Source organism: Malania oleifera, chromosome 5 (assembly GCF_029873635.1).
Source record: "Malania oleifera isolate guangnan ecotype guangnan chromosome 5, ASM2987363v1, whole genome shotgun sequence".
Lineage (NCBI taxonomy): Eukaryota > Viridiplantae > Streptophyta > Magnoliopsida > Santalales > Ximeniaceae > Malania > Malania oleifera.
This window is the reverse complement of record NC_080421.1, coordinates 10,601,958-10,622,462: the sequence shown is the minus strand read 5'-3', so window position 1 is coordinate 10,622,462 and position 20,505 is coordinate 10,601,958. Positions and strand designations below refer to the sequence as shown.

Here is a 20,505-nt window from a genome sequence, read left to right as displayed (position 1 = left end):
GACCTGCATGACCAATGCTAGGCCCATTACTCAGTTATGGTCCCACTAAGCAGGTTCCCTAGAGGGGTGGTCTGGATAGTCCTAACTTCTTGCATTTTGGTGTGAAGTTGCTTATAACAAGTTCAAACTTGTCCACTTGCACTTGACAACCTGAAACATTTTTCGTTGCAGCGGGCAATAACCCCTTTAGCAGATGCTAAGAATGATTTGAAATAATGAGACTACTTCTGATTAAGGTCTTAAATTTAGATTTCAACTAAAATTTTGAAGCTCCAAAAGTCCAGAAAATTCGATGGAAATTTTAACTTCAATGCCAATTTTGATTTGATTTGAAAAAACTATGGAAATTAGTAGTAAAGAATGGAATTCTTTCATGGAACTTTAGATATGGTTAATAGGTACAATAATGTAAGTTTTAGGACTAACATATTAAAAATTAAATAAATCTATTGTTGTGTAGTTTGTATGAGGTGCAATAATTGTAATACAATATAGGTATTAAACATATTCGTAACAAAGTATCTGTTAAACATATTCGATTAATATAAATGAAATTCATAAATTAATTAAATATTATTTATTGTACTATTCAGTGTTTTAAAAAGCTCAATCAAGGCGCTCACTTCAAGGCAAGGCATGCTAAAACGATTTTAGGCTCAATCTAAAATACCAAATTCCAAAAAAGCTAATGCATTACATGCTGAGCGTTACGTATTTGTACTTGCGCATTTTGGGATTCTCAAGTTAGAATTGGCTGGAAAATTTTAACTATATTTTCATATAAAAAGGAATGTCATAATATGAGTTGATTTCTAAGACTTTTGAACCTCAACCTTTTCAAAACAATTGAGAGTTGTATCTTAGATCATGAAAATAATTTGAAATTTATAATAGTATAGCTATATCTTGTCACGATTTATGTTATGAATATAAGTAGCTATTTTTGAATAGCTAACACGTAGTTTGCAAGTTATATCAATTTTTTTTACATTATATTTGTGATTTTTTAAATCTTTTTTTTTTCATATATAATTTATTTGTACATATTTTTATCTAAAAATAAAAATCTCAAAAGGCTTACACCCCAAGGCCTTAAGGCTTATGCCTTGCCTCTTAAGGGTTAAAATGCCTCACCTTATGCCTTTGCCTTTTAAAACATTGGTACAAATAAAGAACATGGATGGTTAAATGAAATGTTGTTTTAAGTTTAATTTTCATATAATTTCAAAAGCCCTTGTAAAAATATTACATTTCAAGAAGAAAAATAAGATAAATTTAGAGAGAAATCTCATTTTTCTGTTTTGAGTCTAAATCTCACATTTGATTTCTAAGGAAGTTTCATTCTATAGTTAATTTTGATAAGTTTCGCTAAAATTTCGAGATTTCGATAAATTTCAAATGGTTAGTTGAATTTTCGACAGAAATTATGCAAGACAGGAATTGACCGCCATTTCAATTTTTAGGGTAATGGAAAGTGGAAATTTTGATGGAAATTTCGACAATTTTGTGAAAATTTAAGACCATGCTTCTAATGTAGCTGTATCTCATAAAAAATCCAACTATAGTTGGCTTAGAAATTCACTAGAAAAGCTTCAATTTTGTTTAATATACAGAGTCCATAAGTTTAGGTAGGCTTATTGACAATATGTTCTAGAATATTCATAATCTCATACGCAAAATAATGCATTTCATAGTAGGAATAGAAACTGAGAAAAAATGTTATCTGAGTTTCATAAAAAAGGAAGAACTAATAATCTCCTTGTTATGGTGAAGCAAATATTTAACTGGACCTAATTTTTTATTTATTTATTTTTTCGGTGAGATTAAGATTTTAGCATATGAAGGAGGTGGTTGTATGTGTGCCAATGAGCTCTGGCAATTTAGCTAGTTTTTTCTTTTTATTAAATTTCCATATTTTTTGGCTTCTGTCTTATAATATATGCTTCTTCTTTAGATAATTTCAATTGAAAGTTTTGTGCAGCTTGTTGAGAAGTTTGGCATAGACCCAAATAATGCTTTTGCCTTTTGGGACTGGGTTGGAGGTCGATATAGTGGTACTTGTAACATTCACCTTATTTTGATTAACTTTAAACTGTAAATGGGCCATTGTAGCTGTTGTTTACTGCATAACTTCTGACAGCAGCATTGTTTGTCAGTTTGCAGTGCTGTTGGAGTTTTGCCTCTATCTCTTCAATATGGTTTCTCAGTTGTTGAGAAGTAAGTCAATTCACTGTGCGTTCAGTAAACTTCTGGTAGTTTTAAAATATTGTTGTGTTTTTATTTAAGAATGTCTTCTTGATCCAAGTTCTTACTTTAGATTGAACTCATTTTATTACCAGTTTTGCATGTAGTATATGTGTTTTGAGTGCATGTGTTTTGACATAAAAAACACTTGAATGTGGTAGACTCCCTGAGAAACTAAACTCATTCAATATTTGGAAGTATTCATCACAGCATGTATTGAATTATCTGACATTTAGAGATGTATTCGTGTTAGTTGACACAATGTGATACTTGAACTTGAACTCGAACTCGACTCCAAAATTTTAAGCTTGAAACTTAACTCAAGCTCAATTCTCCTCAACATCTTTGAACTGTAACCCAACTTGGCTGTGAGTTCTTAAAACTTGAGCTCGATTTGATTATAAACTAATATTAAATTCATTTATAAAAATATATAATATAAATATATGTATAAAAAATGTATTTTTTCAAGTATACGACGTAAAACTAAAATGTTATAGATGCTCAATTAGGTTTGCTAGTAGTAGTACAAAACTTGAATTCGACTCATTAAGCTACTCAAGTGAACAAAGTAGAATCAAGTTGAGTTGAGTTATATAGTGAGTCGAGCTTGAGTAACTCGCGAGCTAGCTTGCTTGATTAATTGTTCATTTTATTTATTGACATTTAGTATTGGTAAGCTGCAATATTATCCATTTGATAGCCGTTTCATTTGAGTTTGAATCCCTAGCTAATGGAGTTTCTCTCTTAGGTTACTTTTGAGTGATTGCTTTGCTGCTTTGCATGGATTTCGTGCTTGTTATTGCGTGTCAACTTCTGAGCAAGTGCTAGTGCTTTAAACTTGTAAAATTACAAAAGATGATTTTGGAGCGTTCATCTGTAGGTTGCCTTATTCTTGTTTGAAATGTTCTTCTTGCTTCTTAAAGGTTCTTAAAAGGAGCTTCTAGCATTGATCAACATTTCTTCTCAACACCATTTGAGAAAAACATACCTGTAAGTGCCTAACACACACACACACAGACATACATACTATATATATTACATGTTTCTCTTTGTCGAAGGCATTGGATTACCTTCCAAGTCTTATGTAGTCAATGTATATTTTCCTCTTATATTTGGACAATGGTGTGTGTGACATGTGTTATCCAGATGTATAGGTTTAAGGATTGCTAATTCGTAAAACGTAGATAGCACATTGCCACAGCTTAATGATTTCATTGGTAATGCTTACAGTGTCGAGTCAATGAACCTTGGATTATCTCAAATTGAATCAAATGACCTTTGATTTCTCTACAATATTGACATTTGCATGTTTGCATTTGCACATGCCCGTTTTTAACCTAAATATGATAGGTGAAGTTGTATATGAATGTCTGAATATTTGCATTGATGCCTCTATCATCTTCAATTGTACATAACTATTTTGGCACTTATATGACTTGTATGTCCTTTTTGGTTGTACATATTTGTTTTTATTTTGCTTCATGAATGGATGTTGATCAATGCATGGGATGGTTTGCGGGGCGGGATTTGAACTCTTTGGAGCCCAAAATTGCACAAGCCCTGTACCCAGGTTCTACCCTTTAGGTATAGGGAGTAGCAGCATCACCTCTTGCCAGGTATGTCTGTGTGTGGATGCACAGAACATTTTGTGCTGTTTATATTTGTTCCACTCAAAGCATAAGGCTGGAGACTCTGCTAGATAGTGTGGGTAACAACATAAATATTTTGTGACCTAAGTCATTAGGATAGAGAGCTCAGCTTTCACATCCACACCATAGTCCTCTTCCCTAGGTTGAAGCTTTAGATACAACTATATTCTGAGGACTTATGAGGCTTCAGACAGGAAACTCATCCTTCATTACAGACCTCTCCTATTCACTGTTTTGTGTTTATTGGCTTGCTTTTGTTCATTTTTTATTGTGCATTTGGATTAGGGATTAAAGGGCGGAATTGATCCTAGGAGCACCATGAACTACTTGACATAGTAATGAGAGTCATTAGGATTAATAAGACAAATGAACGGATTAATAAGACAAATGAACCCTATATCGTTTTTTTCTTTTTAAAGTTATATTTATGAAATGGTTCAATTTTTCAGCATGTAGTTGCACATTTGCCTGTCAAGGTTTTGTTAGTAACCCAAGCAATCACATGGATAATTGAGTGGTGGTTCAAATGGAAGAGGAGTTGGAAGTCTAGCATTCCTCAGAAAGCATGCAACATCATCAAGGGAATGTCTAATTGAGGAAGTGAGTATAGCATTGCTTGCCATTATCACTAAGTTGCACGGGCACATTGGTTTTTCTCTGCATATTGAGGTGGATCTAAATGTGGTGAATGTTCAAGTATAATTTTGGAACTTCTCTGTTGTTTCGCTTTCAACGGGGTGGACATCGCCCCCACAATAGAAGAGTAATCCTCCATTCAGCATTTGAAGCTGGTTGCACCTTATGATATCTATAGGAACAATTAGGGGTGAGCATTTGGTAGGTTCATATAATTTGGTTAATTAACCGAAAAAAATTCGGTTAAGAATTTCCCAAAACCGAATTGACTGAATTAATCTTATTAACTGAACAATACTCCGACTGAACCGAGTTTTTAGCTAACTCGGTTAACCGAACCAGATTTCAACTTTGTGATAAAACAATTCTCAGATCATGTATTCAAATTCAGCTTAAATGGAAAATTGAACAAAAATAACCACCATATTTGCCAAAGTTGCTTGCCTCTCATTTCCCAAAGACAAGCCTAGAAGTCCACCAAACTTTTCGTTCACTTTCTTGTCAAGTCGGGGCCAAGGTATCCTTATGCTTCTTCAACCAGCTGTCCGGGAAGGGGAAGTCGGCTGATGGCCGATGGTCAATGGATGAGGAACTGAGAATCGATTGATCGAAGGCTGAGCACTGAGAGGCGACGGCCACGGCAAGGGTGAGGTAACTCAGGTGAGGACTACGGTGATGGCATGAGGCAACTTAGGCGAGGTCTAAAGCGATGGCAAGGGCGAGGCGACTCACTGGGCTAGGGTGATGACAACATCCGCAAGGGTCAGGCAACTCGAACTTGGAGTCGAATGGTGGACGTGTGGAGTACTAAGTGCCGACTGTGGAACCTGGAGGCTGGAAATTGGAATGGAACCCTAAAATCTAAATGATAACCGGTTAGAGATAATATATGTAAATTATATATAATTATTAATTATTGTTAACCAAAATTAAATAATCCTCAAACTGAACCAAAACTGATTTTTAACTGAAATTAAAACTGAACCTAACCAGCCGAATTGGCTTGGTTAATTTGGGTTATTCGGTTTTCACCGAATTGTGCTCACTCGTAGGAACAATGATAAGTCTATCCCTTCCCTTCGGAAGGGATCTAGGACAATAGGGATCAAGGCTTCCCAGATAGACGGTCAGACCAAAGAGAAGGGGGTTGGGAAGACTTAAAGAGCCTTGTGGAAAGAGAGGAGGAAGAAGAGGTTATCTTGCGATTGCGATGACCTTAACCATAAACCATCTATGACTTTATGATCTTTCCTAAGGCCTTGGATATATTGACTGAGTGGGAATCTGCTTCTCTGCCTAAGTGGTATTCAGGGCTAATCCAGTGCGAGTATTCTTGTAGAAACCTTTAGATCTCTAAACCATTGTGAACCATGGGTGAGGGAAGATTAAAGTGCTATGTATCCCTCCTCTGCTTTTGGTTTCTAAACCATCCTGCAAAGGACATTTTTGAGCCTTATATTGCATAGACCACATCCATTTAACAGAGTTCACTGGAGCAAAATGGCAAAAGTTTCCTAGTAAGCACGAATTGGCCAATAGGCTGCAGAGTCATACAACTGAAGGGGTCATCTGAAGAGCACTGGGGATGGGCCATACAGAGCTATTCTATCAAAGTGAATCTGAGTGAGAAAATAGGATCTTCATCTTGTGCATTGTTTTGCTTAGGTGGTTCGGCCTGCACTGCCTGGCCCTTGTTCAAAGCCATGAGCATCTTCAACAACTTATTCGTTGATTCTTTAAATGACCCTGATGCCCTGACTAACTTCATCACACTGCTCAAGCCTCTCTATATGGTTTTTAGTTGTGAAGGAGGGAAAGGAGACTCTAGCTGGGAGTCAACTGAGTTGCTAAACCACAATGTATTTACTTTGCTTCTTCAGGAACTCACAGGCATCCTTTCAAGTGATTGGCCCCTGATTCTGCGAGCTAGTTCATTATTTACTGCACCTTGTGGTTCAGTTTCTTTTTCAACTTGAACTCATTCTCCTTCTTTGGTCTTCCCTTTCGGACTCTTTTCATGAACTCCGGAGTACAGGCATTGTCTAGTGCATGTCATCCATCCCTTCGACTCCTTTGATACTATTTGCAGTTCATTACTCACTTCCTCACATTTGCCATTTGCGGTCTGACTCCTATATTTCCACCTATCTGTATAAGGGAACGGAGCAAGTATCAAAATATGGAGCCTTGTCAGTGGGTATTCTAACTGAGGGTGAATTATTCTTTAGTCTTTTTCTTCAATTCACCTCGACTCAAGATGCAAATCAGCGGCTCTTCTTTCATTTTATAGAACTTTGTTAGATGGGAATTCATCAAATCCTGTGCAGAAGCACTGAAAAGTATGAAATGTTCTGGCAACAACTGCAATGTTTGTCTGTGTTTGACTGCAAATCATCCACTCTCGACCTTCATCCATAACTTCTCAAACACCAGCTCCAATGGCATTTGCACTTGCTCTATTCTTAACTTCTTGTCTCCAGCATATTCCTCCCCTATTGCATTTACTGCTGATCCCCCATGATGCAGTGATGGGTTACCATGCAATCAGGCTCCTTTGGGAAGTCTAGACACTTTGCATCCCTCAATGCTTGAACATAATTGAAGGCCATACAATTTTCAACATTATGCGCTGCTCCACTGCATTGTGTTCACACTAGCATTTGTGTCATACCTCCAAGGGGACAACTCCCCTGCAGACACTTAGAGAGCTGAGCCTTTGATTATCATTAACATTGCATTATCTCAAATTGAATCAGATTACCTTTGATTTCTCCACATTTTGAGATTTGCATGCTTGCAGTTGTTCATGCCTGTTTTTAACATAAATATGATCAGTAAATTGATACCATTATTTCACTGAACCAAATAAATAATACTCTAACTTGTAACATACTACACTTTAAGCAGTTGAAAGTGCTAGTTATCTATAGAAGAAGACAAAGATGATATTATAAGGAAAGCAAACGAAGTTAGGTAATGGAGTTTCTTACTTCAAGCTGAACCTCTATCCATTTGCTTTTTGTTGTTGTTGTTCTTGTGTATTTTATTTTTCCTTATTTTTTGGGTAGGGGAGGAGGGGGGGGGGGGGGGGGGGGGCGCACACAAATCAGCCCCAACAATATCACCCATGACCCAACAAAGGTTAGTCAAACCGACAGGAGGTTAAGGCAAAGCTCATTTTTCCCTCGACATTCATGAATCTTAATTCTATTTAACTCTGGCCTACTGCAAATGTTTGGGATAAAGGCTTTGTAGTTATTGTTCTTGATGTCTATAGCTGTTAAAGTTTGGTATAAATTGTTGGCCCACAACCTAACAACTTAAGCTTTTAGGTAAAGTGATAAATCTGACATGGTATCAGAGCTACAGTTGCCAGGAGGTCTTGGGTTCCAGTTACCTGCGTTTACTGTGTGATGGTTAAAAATTATTTGTTCCCATAATGGATGTTATTTATCATTTGTTTATCTCTCCATGTGCAATTGGGCTGCATGTGCAGTGGAGTGTTAAATCTTGATGTACACTATTGGTCCATATCCTAACAGCTCAAAGCTTTTAGGTTAAGTGGTAATCTAAGAACAGCCTTGTTTTTTAATTGGCGTTTCTTGGTGTGACCTATGCGATAACCTGGGGCACCCCAGACTATTGTACCAGGGGCATGTGTTTGGCTCCACACTGCATACTGTTAACCACTTAGAAGCTGTTTGACCATCATATGTGCATGTGCATGTGCATCATACTTACAGACTATCTACTCAGATCTACAGGATTAACACATTGAATTCGTGCCCCACAACCAAAACCATTTCAGCCATGCGTATAATTTGGCTAGATTAGCATGATACAAATTTACCTTGCATTTGACATTATGCATGCTATCCATTTTCTTTGTTTGAAGACATGAATACTTTCTTTTGGGAGCAGGTGCTATTAGGCTTGTTGAGCATATGGAATGTTTCTTTTCTTGGTTATCCAGCAAGAGTGAGTATTTCTTGACTAAGGTTGACTTTAATGGATATTTGTAGCTTTCATTTTTTGTTCCTTAATTTGACATGTGGTGTTGTTATGATAGAAATTTAACTGCTAATCTCCTTCCAGGCTATCCTCCCTTACTCTCAGGCCTTAGAGAAGCTTGCCCCGCACATTCAACAGGCATGGATTCATTGACTTCAGTGTCCTTACATTCAGTTAGCTTCAGCAATGTCTGCAACTGTATTCTTATAATCTGCTAAATTTGTTTCAAGATAGGTCAGCATGGAGAGCAATGGGAAGGGTGTTTCAATTGATGGTGTACCCCTTCCCTTTGAAGCTGGTGAAATTGACTTTGGTGAACCTGGGACAAATGGTCAGCACAGTTTTTATCAGTTGATTCACCAGGTATTTGGGATGTCTGTAATAAGGATAACACAAAAAAAAATTTTTGTTCATCACTGGTTTGTAAATATTACATTTATACTTTCTTTTAGAGGCAAATAATAATTGTACTCTATTCAAGCAGGTTAATATTTCTGTGATTGATTATAATTAGGTTTTTCAGATGACAAAGTTGTTTATTATCTTGGAAGGACAAAATATCTGAATAATTGAACTTCGATACTTGGAATTAAGAAGGAAATTTTTCTAAATCATGCATTTCTTTCCATTGGCTCTTTTTGTTTGTTGCATTTCCAGGAAAACTTAGTGGCTGAACCAATTACATGCCCAAAGGATCACTCCATAAGCCAAATTAATGGATTGAAATGTGTCTAATATGCAGAGGAGGTTGAACCTTTTTTCTATTCACATTGTTTGTGTGTAATGGATTACATATTATGCACACAATTAACATTTACAGGTATGTTGGATATATAAAAGCTTTATTTCCAAAAGAGGAGTATAATTAAGTCCTTTCTTAAGGATGGGAGGGGTGATGTGGTGTGCTTGCAAGAAACTAAGGTGGAGAGAGTGGAGAAGCTCTTGATCAAGGACCTTTGGGGCCAATGTGCTTGATTTTGGATATCCCTTGGAGTAGTAGGCAGCTTAGGGGGTATTTCTTGTCTTGTGGAAGCCTATTGTTGTGGAATTGTTGGACCATGCCATTAATTTCTTCTCAATCTCCTTTTTGTTCAAAAGCATGAATGATAAGTTTCAGTGGATTTTCATAGGGGTTAATGGCCTAGGTGAAGCACCCTCCAGATCTTCTTTTTGGAATGAGCTCTTCGGGAATAGGAGTAGATGGGATGCTGCTTGGATCATTGGAGGTGATTTCAACATGATTGTTTATTCACATGAAAGAAGTGGGGGTAACCATGAGACCAGTAGCATAAGATAATTCCTCGACTTTATCTACTTGAATGCCATTATGGATCTCCTTCTTATTGGTGGCAATTTCACTTGGTCTAACTCCAAGGAGCTGCCTTCCTTTTCAAGGACCGATAGGTTCGTAATTTTGATAGACTTGGAACTTCACTCGCCTCACGTGATTCAGAGTTTACTTCCTGGAGCCATCTTAGATCACTTCTCCATCACCCTTGACACCAAGGGAGTTAAATGGGGGCCACCCCCCTTTTGCTTTGAGAATATGTGGTTAAAGCATTATGGTTTTGGGGAGTTACTAAAAACCTGGTGGTCCTTTATTCAGGTAAGGGAAAGGCTAGTTTTGTGCCTGTCTTAAAATTGAAAGGAATAAAAGAAAAGCTAAACATATGGAATAGAAACACCTTTGGAAATGTCCAAGCGAAGAAGATTGTTATCCTTGATGGCATTAAAGAACTTGATAAACAAGAGATAATCCAAGGTCTTGCTAATGAATAAAGGGCCAAAAATCTTTGCTTAAGAAGGAATTGAATGAGTTTATTAATCTCGAAGAAATATATTTGAGGCAAAAATCTAGAACTTTTTGGCCCAAGTAAGGGGACCATAATACAAAATTCTTTCATCGAAAAGCAAAAGCTCATCATATTGGTAACACATTATCCAACATTAAAATTGGGGGAATCACCTTGACCAAGAGGATTTTAGAATGGTTATTGGTGATTTTTATAAAGACCTTTACATTGAACCTGAGACTTGGAGACCTATAATGGATGGCATCAATTTCAAATCTCACAGTTCCAACACTATGGATGGCTTTAGAGATCCTTTGATGAAGCAGAAGCCCTCCAAGCTATTAAAAATTGCAATGGGGATAAAGCGCCTGGAGTGCTTGCAAGATGGGATCCTTTCCCATTAATTACCTCGGTCTCCCCCTCATAGCCAATTCAAAGACAAAGGAGCCTAGGATCCCATTGTTGAAAAGTTTGAACGGAGATTGGCAGGTTGGAAAAAAAATTTCTTATAAAAAGGAGGCAGACTCACCCTTATCAAGAGCACTTCAACGAATCTTCAAGTATATTTCATCTCCTTCTTCCCTTATTGGCCTCAGTTGCTAGGAGTTTGGAGGGAATTCAGAGAAGATTTCTTTGGGGAAGCTTAGGGGAGGAGTTTAAATATCACCTTGTTAGATGAGTGGTTAAAACAACTCATATGTTCATGAGGTTTGGGGCTGAAACCCCTCCCGACTTTCAATAAAGCCCTCCTCAGGAAGTGGTTATAGAGGTTCATGAAGAAGAAAGACCACTTTTGGTGGGATATTATTGCTTCTAAGTATGCGCTTGAGCATAATGGTTGGACAACGCACAGTAGTAGGGGACCGTTTGGAGTGGGAGTTCAGAAATTCATTAGGTAAGGATGGGATGATCTTTCCAATTTTTGAGATTTCAAGTGGGAAATGGGACAATGTTTACTTCTAACATGATGTGTGGTGTGAGAACAGTAATCTTAGAGTTGTTTTTCCTTCCATATACAGCTTGGCTTGTAACAAAAATGCCCTTATCAGTCATCATCTCCAAATCACTGATCAGGGAATTTTTTGGAATATTCCTTTTACTAGGAATGTGGCGGATTGGGAATTTCATGCACTGTGACTTTTATTGAAATCTCTATAATTTCTGTTACTAGAACATCCCCAACGAAACAAAATCTTTGGACAAAAATGGTGTTTTCACTATTAAATATTTCTACCAAAAGCTCTCCTCGTGGGGAACAAATTGCAACAACTCCCCTTGGATTCATATTTGGAGGACAGCAGCCCCTCCAAAGGTTGCCTTTTTTGTCTGGGAGTCCATCGATGAAAATATTTTAATCCTTGAAAATATGCAGAAAAGGGGGTTCACATTCACAAATAGGTGTTTTCTTTGTATGGCTGGTGCAGAATCAGTCAATCACTTTCTTCTCCACCGCCCTTAGACAAGGAACTTGTGTAATATGGTTCTATCCTTGACTGGACAGCAGTGGGTTATGGAAAATTCCTTTTGGGGGGGGGGGTGGGGGGGGGAGGGAATTTGGACTTGGAAAGGCATCAAAGCCACCAAGGAGAGGCATAAGCCTTTGAACCTCATCCATCTCGCCATCATTTGGTGTGCTTGGAAAGAAAGAAATAAGAGAGTCTTCAAGATACAACTGCTCTGCTTCAAATTTGCAAAGAGCAGTGGATTGTTGTTGTTTTCAGCTGGCTTAGTGGGCAAATTGTTAATAATCTTAATGTAATCCTTGATGTTTGCGACACTCTACAAAGTGGTTGATGTTTTGTATCACTTCCAGCTGACTTAGTGGGCAAATTGTTGATGATCTTAATGTAATCCTTGATGTTTGAGCACTCTATAGAGTGGTCGATGTTTTGTACCTCAAGATGGCGTCCCCTTGATGCCTTTCTAATTAAATAATTTCTTAATATAAAAAAGAAAAAACAAGAAGTCTTAGCCAACATTTCTTGAATATGGGTTAAAACCCTTGGTTTGTGAACCAATAAAGGGTTGTTGTCTTCTGATACAGAAACCACCCTGTCTTCAAAACTATCTTTTTGAAATTTCTTACAATGTTTATTTTCTTTTTAAAAATACTCTGGTAGCTTCAAGTTTCACTCTCAATGTCTATCCTCTCTTTGTGATTTTTTTTTGCATGGCGTGCATCCCTACAATTCTATATTTTTTAATTGAAACAAGACAATAATTTCTTCCCTACAATCCTTGGTTTTCAAGACCTTTTTTTTTTATTTAATTTATTCTCAAGTTTATTTGCCTTTAAAAACACTCTGTTGACTTCAAGATTCCCTCTCATTATCAATATTCTATTTGTGATTTTTTGGAGTGAGCTGTATTCATACGATCCTATGTTTTTTAATTATTGTTTTGTTCAAAAAGCATTGAGAAGGCAAAAGGGAGAAAGTTTTCAATACAAAATCAGAAAATACAAAAATGATCAAAAGAATGTGGCTTTTTCCTATCCTTGGATTTTTTCTTAGGAAGACTGACTTGAAAAAGGATGTTTGTTGAATGTAGTAGGTTGCTTCTGATGACTCTTGTGTGTTTAAAAACTAATGGGCTTCTTCATAAACATTGTTGTAATATGTGGCTCATATGTTGAGTGGAACACATGTACGAAGAAAACATGGTAGAAAAACAGAGAACCTGGTTTGCAGAAAGAAACCAACGACGGTTTTCCTGAAATCGTCGACGGTTTTGTTCAAGTGTAGAAGAAACAATTGACGGATTTGTAGTGTTATATCAATTGTTTGGTCTTGGCATTAAACCGTCGACGGTATGTCTAAAACCGTCAACGATTTTGCTCGATTACCCAACACTGGTTTTCGAATTTTGAATTTGGAAGTTGTATAGGTTGGGTTTCGGGGGGAAAACCTCCGGAAGGGTTATATATACATGTTGGATGATATAATCCTAAGTCTTTTGGCAGAAGATAGTAAAAATCACTATTGTTTGCTCTTGTGAATGTAGACATTGCCGAAGCACATAATTATTCATGCCATTGTTTTTATTGCTTTCATATAATTTGCGTGATTGTGTTTTTTGTATATTTCATCATTGGTTACTGCATTGTGAGATTTTTTTATTTTCGCTGCACATTGATTTGCATAACAAATTGGTATCAGAGCATTTGGTTACAATGACTGGGATTTCTTTTGCAAAGTTTGATCTTCTTAAGTTTGATGAAACGGGAAAAATCGGACTATGGCAAAGGAGGGTTAAAGATTTGTTAGTGCAGCAAGGTATGGTGAAGGCATTATATGGAGGTCAACCGGAAGACATGGACGAAACAAGTTGGAAGGGAAGCGAAGACTGTGGTCTGTGGCGACTATTAGGCTTTGTCTGGCTAATGACGTGTTGTATCACGTCATGGATGAGGAATCTCCGGCAGCATTTTGCCAGAAACTGGAAAGTTAATATATGTCCAAATCTTTAACGAACAAGTTGTATTTTAAGCAGAAATTGTATTAGCTTAAGATGATGGATGGTTCATATTTGAACCAACACATCAATGTATTCAATTAGATAATAAGTGATTTGATGCGGGTTGATGTGAAGTTCGAGGAAAAAGACAAGACGTTGATGCTGCTGAATTTCCTACCTACGTCTCATATGTATGAAAATTTGGTTACTACTCTTACATGTGAAAAAGAAACCCTAAATTTGGAAGAGGTTACAAGCGCTCTGCTAGGTTTTCATCAAAGGAAGAAAGCTAGCAATGAGATTTCACAAGGTGAAGGACTTGTGGTGAAGGGTAATCAGGAATGTGGGAGAAGCATGTTCTGGAGCGGATTGAGTAATTATAAATCCCGATTGCACTCCAAGAAGAAGAAGGATATTCGGTGTTTTAAGTGTGGGAAAAAGGGGCACATAAAATCAGAGTATCTGGAGAGGGAGAAAGGGAATGCAGAAAATCAATAGGATTTGTCAAAATCGGCAAATGTAGTGGAAGGAGGCTCAAGAGGCAGCGATAGTGATATACTTTCTATTTCATCGGGTTCAGATTGCCTCACGGATTCTTGGATCCTAGATTCGGCGTAATCTTATCACATGACACCAAATAAAATTTGTTCAGCACCTACAGGTTAGTAAATTCTGGTTCTGTTCTGATGGGTGATCTGATGGTGCTTCATGCAAAATTTTTGGAATAAGAAATATCATAATTAAGATGTTTGATGGTGTTGTGAGAACATTATGTGATGTTAGGCACATACTGGATCTACGGAAGAATTTAATTTCATTGGGCACTTTGGATTGTAACGGGTTTAGTTACAAGTCTGAAAGTGAGGTAATGAAGGTGTGTAAAGGCGTTTTAATGGTGATGAAGGGACAGAAGTTAGTAAGGAATATCTATGCACTGCTAGGTACAATAGTTGTAGGTGGACCTGTAGCTGTAGATTCTGAGTTAGATAATACTGTTTTGTGGCATATGTGGTTAGGGCATATGGGTGAGCGTGGAATGATGGAACTTCATAAGAAAAATCTTTTGAAGGGTGTCAAAACATGCAAGCTAAATTTCTATAGGTATTGTGTTCTTGGGAAACAAAACAGGGTGCAGTTTAAAACAGCCACACACAAGACGGAGGGGATTCTTAACTACAATCATTCAGATGTTTAGGGACCGGTGAGGGTAGCATCATGGGATGGACATATGTACTTCGTGAGTTTTATCGACGATTACTCATGAAAGGTCCTGTACTTCATGCGGAACAAGTCAGAGACGTTTGTCAGGTTTAAATTGTAGAAAGCTGAGATGGAAAATCAGACCGGGAGAAAGATTAAGTGCCTCAGGTCAGACAATGGAACAAAGTACAGAGATACGAGCTTCAGAGAGTTGTGCGAGCAGCATTGCATAAGGAGACATTTTATAGTACGTAGGACGCCACAATAGAATGGTGTGGCGGAAAGGATGAACCAAACTCTAGCTGAAAGAGTTCGGTGTTTCAGATTGAATGTAGGGCTTGCAAAGAACTTTTGGGCTGAGGCGGTGAGTATGGCGTGTTCTTTGGTTAACCGATCACCAAGGACATCACTAGATAGGAAAGTTGCAGAGATGTGGACAAGTAATGCGGTAGACTACTCCTGTTTGCGAGTATTTGGATCTCCAGCCTATTTGCACATTTCTAGTGAGGAGAGATCTAAACTTAATGTAAAGTCTAGACATTGCATTTTTCTGGGGTATTAGAAAGGTGTGAAAGCGTTGCTGTGGGATCTAATGGCAAACAAGGTGGTGATCAGTGGAGACGTGATTTTTGATGAGAAAGCCATGTTGTAGCGTGCTCAGGCAGAAGAAGAAAAGAAACAGATGCCAGAAGACTATAGCAGAAATGAGCATGTGGTGCGGGTAGAGTTAGAGACTCAGGGCAGAGGTGACAGTGTTTAGAATGCAGGGAGTTCTAGCTTGGGAGACTAGCAGGATCATAGTATAGTTATACACAAACCCAAACGCATTATCGGGTCATTGCCTAGGTCTGGATTTGATGATCTAGTATCTTATGTGCTCATTACTAGTTGTAAGGATCCGACTACTTTTTCAAAAGGCGGTGCACAACCAAGAGAAAAGTAGATGGATGGGTGCAATGGTGGAGGAGATGGAGTCATTGCATAAACCAAATGTGGGATTTGGTGGAGCATCCAGAAGGGAAGAGAGTGATAGTATGGAAGTGGGTATATAGGAAGAAAGAAGCAGTATCGGAAAAGGAATGAGAGAAGTTCAAGGCTTGGTTAGTAACAAAGGGTTTCTCACAGAAAAAAGGAGTTGATTGATGAGATCTTTTCTTTTGTGGTCAGACATACTTCCATCAGGATAGTATTAGGATTGGTGGCACATTGCGATATGTATTTGGAGCTGATAGACGTAAAGACAACGTTTCTCCATGGTGATTTGGAGGAACTGATTTACATGGCACATCCATAGGGGTTTAGTCAACCTGGATAGGAGCATTTGGTTTGTAAACTGAAGAAATCCCTTTACGGGCTGAAGCAGTCTTCGAGGCAGTGGTATAAATATTTTGACTCCTACATTATCCAGATTGGCTACAAGAGGTGCGAGTATGATTGTTGCGTGTACTTGAAGAGTCTTGATGATGGTTCATTGATTTTTTTGTTGCTTTATGTTGATGACTTGCTGATTGCTGCAAAGGATATGACTGAGATAAATCAATTAAAGGCTCTGTTGAGTAAAAAGTTTGACATGAAAGATTTGGGTGTGGCCAAGAAGATTCTTGGGATGGAGATTCACGGGGATAGAGCTACAGGGAGATTGTGGTTATCTCAGGGTGCCTATGTTGAGAGGGTGTTGGAAAGGTTTAGCATGATTAATGCAAAAATGGTGTGTACACTATTGGCGAATCATTTTAGATTGTCTACGGCCTAGTGCCCAAAGACGGATAATGATATTTGTGACATGTCAAAGGCCCCTTATGCTAGTGCAGTGGGGTGTTTAATGTATGCTATGGTATGTACAAGATCAGATCTAGCACAAGCTATCAGTGTGGTAAATTTTTTTCAAATCCGGGTAAACAGCACTGGGATGCAGTTAAATGGATTTTCATATACTTGCGGGGTACTTCACACTATGGTATCATGTTTGGCGGGCAACAGGGTGATCCGTTAGTTGTGAGATTTGTGGATGCAGACTATGCAAGGGACTTGGATGACAGGAGGTCTACAACAGGGTATGTGTTCACCTTTGTGGAAGGACCTATTTGTTGGAGGTCCATGGTACAGTCTCTGGTTGCACTATCGACGACTGAGTTGGAGTATGTGGCGGTTGCTAAAGCTGCCAAGGAAGCATTGTGACTTATAGGATTGGTCAAGGAGCTGGGTATTCAGTAAGGTAAAGTTCAGTTGCGTTGTGATAGTCAGAGTGTCATCTATTTGGCAAAGAACCAAGTATATCATGTGAGAACCAAACACATAGATGTGAGGTTTCACAAGATTCGAGAATTGGTTTCTTCTGGTGAACTTGTACTTGAGAAAGTTCACACTTCTAAGAATGCAACAGATATCTTGACAAAGCTTGTTACTATGGATAAGTTCAAGCATTGCTTGGGCTTGCTTAATGTCTCCAGTTGCTATACGGGAGGTAGTTCCAATCTATTGTCCCACATGGAGCAGTGGGTTATGTTTTTGGTTTTCTCCTAAGGGGTGTATATTCGCCAATGTGGAGATTGTTGTAATATGTGACTCATATGTTGAGTGGAACACATGTACGAAGAAAACATGGTAGAAAAACAGAGAATCTGGTTTGCAAGAAGAAACCGGCTACGGTTTGCCTAAAACCGTCGACGGTTTTGTTCAGGTGCAGAAGAAATAGTTGACGGATTTGTAGTGTTATATCGACTGTTTGGTCTTGGCATTAAACCGTTGACGGTATGTCTGAAACCGTCGACGATTTTACTTGGTTACCCAGCACTGGTTTTCGAATTTTGAATTGGGAAGTTGTATAGGTTTGGTTTCGGCCCCGGGGGGGGGGGGGGTGGGTGGGGAACTTTAGGAGGGTTATATATACATGTATGATGTAATCCGAAATCTTTTGACAGAAGATAGTAAAAACCACTACCGTTTGCTCCCGTGAATGTAGGTATTGCCAAACCACGTAATTCTTTGTGTCATTGTTTTTATTGCTTTCATTTAATCCGCATAATTGTGTTTTCTATATATTTCATCATTGGTTGCTGCATTGTGAGATTGTTTATTTCCATTGCGCATTGATTTGCACAAGAAACATGTCCGTGCATTTCTTGTCGCCATTGAATTTTTTCTTTTTCTTTCTTTCAGTGAAGCGAGTAGTTATTTGGATGCTTTCTCTTGATGTCTCTGCATATGTTAAGCTAAAGTTTGCCTAATACGTGATAAGGATGACGCATAATTTAGCTTTATCTATTTTTTCTATTTTAGAAGAGGTGAATTAAATCATAATCGAATCCTTCCTTTCTGTTGTTTTCAACTGTTTCTTTTGATGATGATTGGCAAGTTTTTCCTGTTTCTAAACAGTGCTTACTGAAGACTTTAAGTTTTGTATAATATGACATAGAAATGCATTTGGAAGCCCAAAGATTCACTTTAATCGGTTTGGTTAACTGGGTCCAATTGAGAGAAGGCAGGAATATGCATTAATGAGGATAATAAAGAAGAAATGCAGCATGCCATAAAATGCTTCTGTCATGAAGGCAGCTGGAGTGAGCAATTCTTCAAGATGGAAGTAATTAGATCATAAAGTAATAAGGTTGTATCCATCATGCTAAGGCAGTGCAAGCTTGCATAGTTTAATGTGCATTGCTGGTTTCTTGTGTTGCCCATAATGAAGCCTTAATTTACAGACCAACCATATTTTCTTTCATGCCCCACTTTCACAGCAGAATGCCAATTATTTAGTCTTAGGAATATACGACTCAGGTTACTGGTGGTGACAATTTCCCCATAATGATGATATACTAATTTTTTACCGTCATCAAGCTTTTATTGATTGTAATTTTTGAAAAAATATTTTCTTTTTTCAGGGACGGATTATTCCTTGCGACTTTATTGGTGTTGTGAAGAGTCAACAACCTGTGTTCTTGAGAGGTAAGTAGGAGTTAACATTGTGTGAACTGTGTGTTAAGTAGGAGTTAATCTTGTGTGAACTGTGAATGGTCTCACTTCCTTTCTCTTATTATTTCTTATGGATTCTTTTTGCAGGTGAAACTGTAAGTAACCATGATGAGCTTATGTCAAACTTTTTTGCACAACCGGATGCTCTTGCTTATGGGAAGGTTGGTTTCATATTTGTTATTCACTATATAATCTTTCTTTTTGAATACCCATTATCTTGATTAGTGACGTATTCTTTCTCCCACCCCACCCCTCAATCCCCTGCCCGCCGAGGCATGCACAAAATACTTTGATGTTTAGAAATTAGTTGGTGGAAAATTAAAACATTATTTTTAATTGCAATAAAGTATTTTTTTTATTTTTAATTACTCTTTGAAGTTTCAAGGATTCCCTAGAAACCAATTGTTGCTATAGTGCGTCACCAACATCTTTTTCTAGTATCACTGAATTCTACAGCTAATGTCTGTGCAATCAAATGTTGGTTTCTTATACAGACCCCAGAGCAGTTGCTAAACGAGAATGTCCCACGTCATCTTATTTCTCACAAGGTTATTTAGCTTAAGCTTGTATTTAGCATTAAATTTTCTCTGTATTCTAGGTTCAGTTCTAATTCTTTTTTTTTTTTGGGAAGAAAGTGAAAAAGCATTTTTAACACCTGTGTTTATTTCTGCAGACATTCTCTGGAAATCGGCCTTCTCTTAGTCTGCTACTGCCTGCTTTAAATGCTTATAATATTGGGCAGGTTTAAAGCTTCTTTCACACTCAGCAATCAACATTAATGAAATAATTTGCTTTTTATTATTTTTGATTTTTTGTTTGTCTTTCAAATCATAGTGTAGTCTTCTTGTGTAAGGGCACTGCTGTTATTGGCTTACACAGTGCATTTTCCACCTTATATTCTCCCATAACCCTCTCATTGGTTATTTTCGAGTTCTCTTGCCAAAATATTTTTGGTGTGGTGGAGTTTATCATGTGGGAGGGTAGTGATTTGGGAAATTTCAGATTTTATTTAAAACTGTTGTTTTGCCCTTTTTTTCAACTAAGAAAAGATGGTGAGATGTACTTTTCCAAGCAAAGGAGCGAAGGAAAAGCAAAAGGAAAGGAGAAAATTATGGGAATATTTTAATACATCCACAAGGAGAACTTCCAGGTGAAAGTCTAACCACACAACATAGAGTCTTAGTGTTAGATATATGCATTAAAAAATGGAAGAAAAAGGATAAAATAAACCAATGTAGGAGAACTAGATGGTGGAACCTAAAAGGAGAAAATATAATAAAATTTAAAGATAAGATGATCAAAGATGGGGATTGGACCTTAGAGGATGGGATAGATTCAAATACTCTTTGGAATAGATTAGCTAACTCTATTAAAAAGATAGTAAAAGAGATTTTAGGCGAATCAAGGGGAAGATTCTCAAATAGCAAAGAAAGTTGGTGGTGGGATAAAGATGTACAAAAAATCATAAAGACAAAAAGAATTTGGTATAAAACGTGGCAAAAATGTAGAAACAACGATAACTTTGAAAAATATAAGGAGGC

General features: G+C 37.6%; 1 protein-coding gene across 2 annotated transcripts in view; it reads left to right on the top strand.

The window, feature by feature from the left end:
* LOC131155437 (glucose-6-phosphate isomerase, cytosolic 1-like) overlaps positions 1–20,505 on the top strand; it is a 29,508-nt gene that overhangs the window by 4,350 nt on the left and 4,653 nt on the right. For both annotated transcript variants that reach the window (XM_058108568.1, XM_058108569.1), the window contains exons 12-21: positions 1,982–2,054; positions 2,157–2,217; positions 3,171–3,237; positions 8,454–8,510; positions 8,628–8,681; positions 8,778–8,906; positions 18,874–18,937; positions 19,052–19,125; positions 19,459–19,512; positions 19,638–19,706. In XM_058108568.1, coding sequence (XP_057964551.1) covers positions 1,982–2,054; positions 2,157–2,217; positions 3,171–3,237; positions 8,454–8,510; positions 8,628–8,681; positions 8,778–8,906; positions 18,874–18,937; positions 19,052–19,125; positions 19,459–19,512; positions 19,638–19,706 — 702 coding nt within the window. The remainder of the gene's footprint in view (positions 1–1,981; positions 2,055–2,156; positions 2,218–3,170; positions 3,238–8,453; positions 8,511–8,627; positions 8,682–8,777; positions 8,907–18,873; positions 18,938–19,051; positions 19,126–19,458; positions 19,513–19,637; positions 19,707–20,505) is intronic.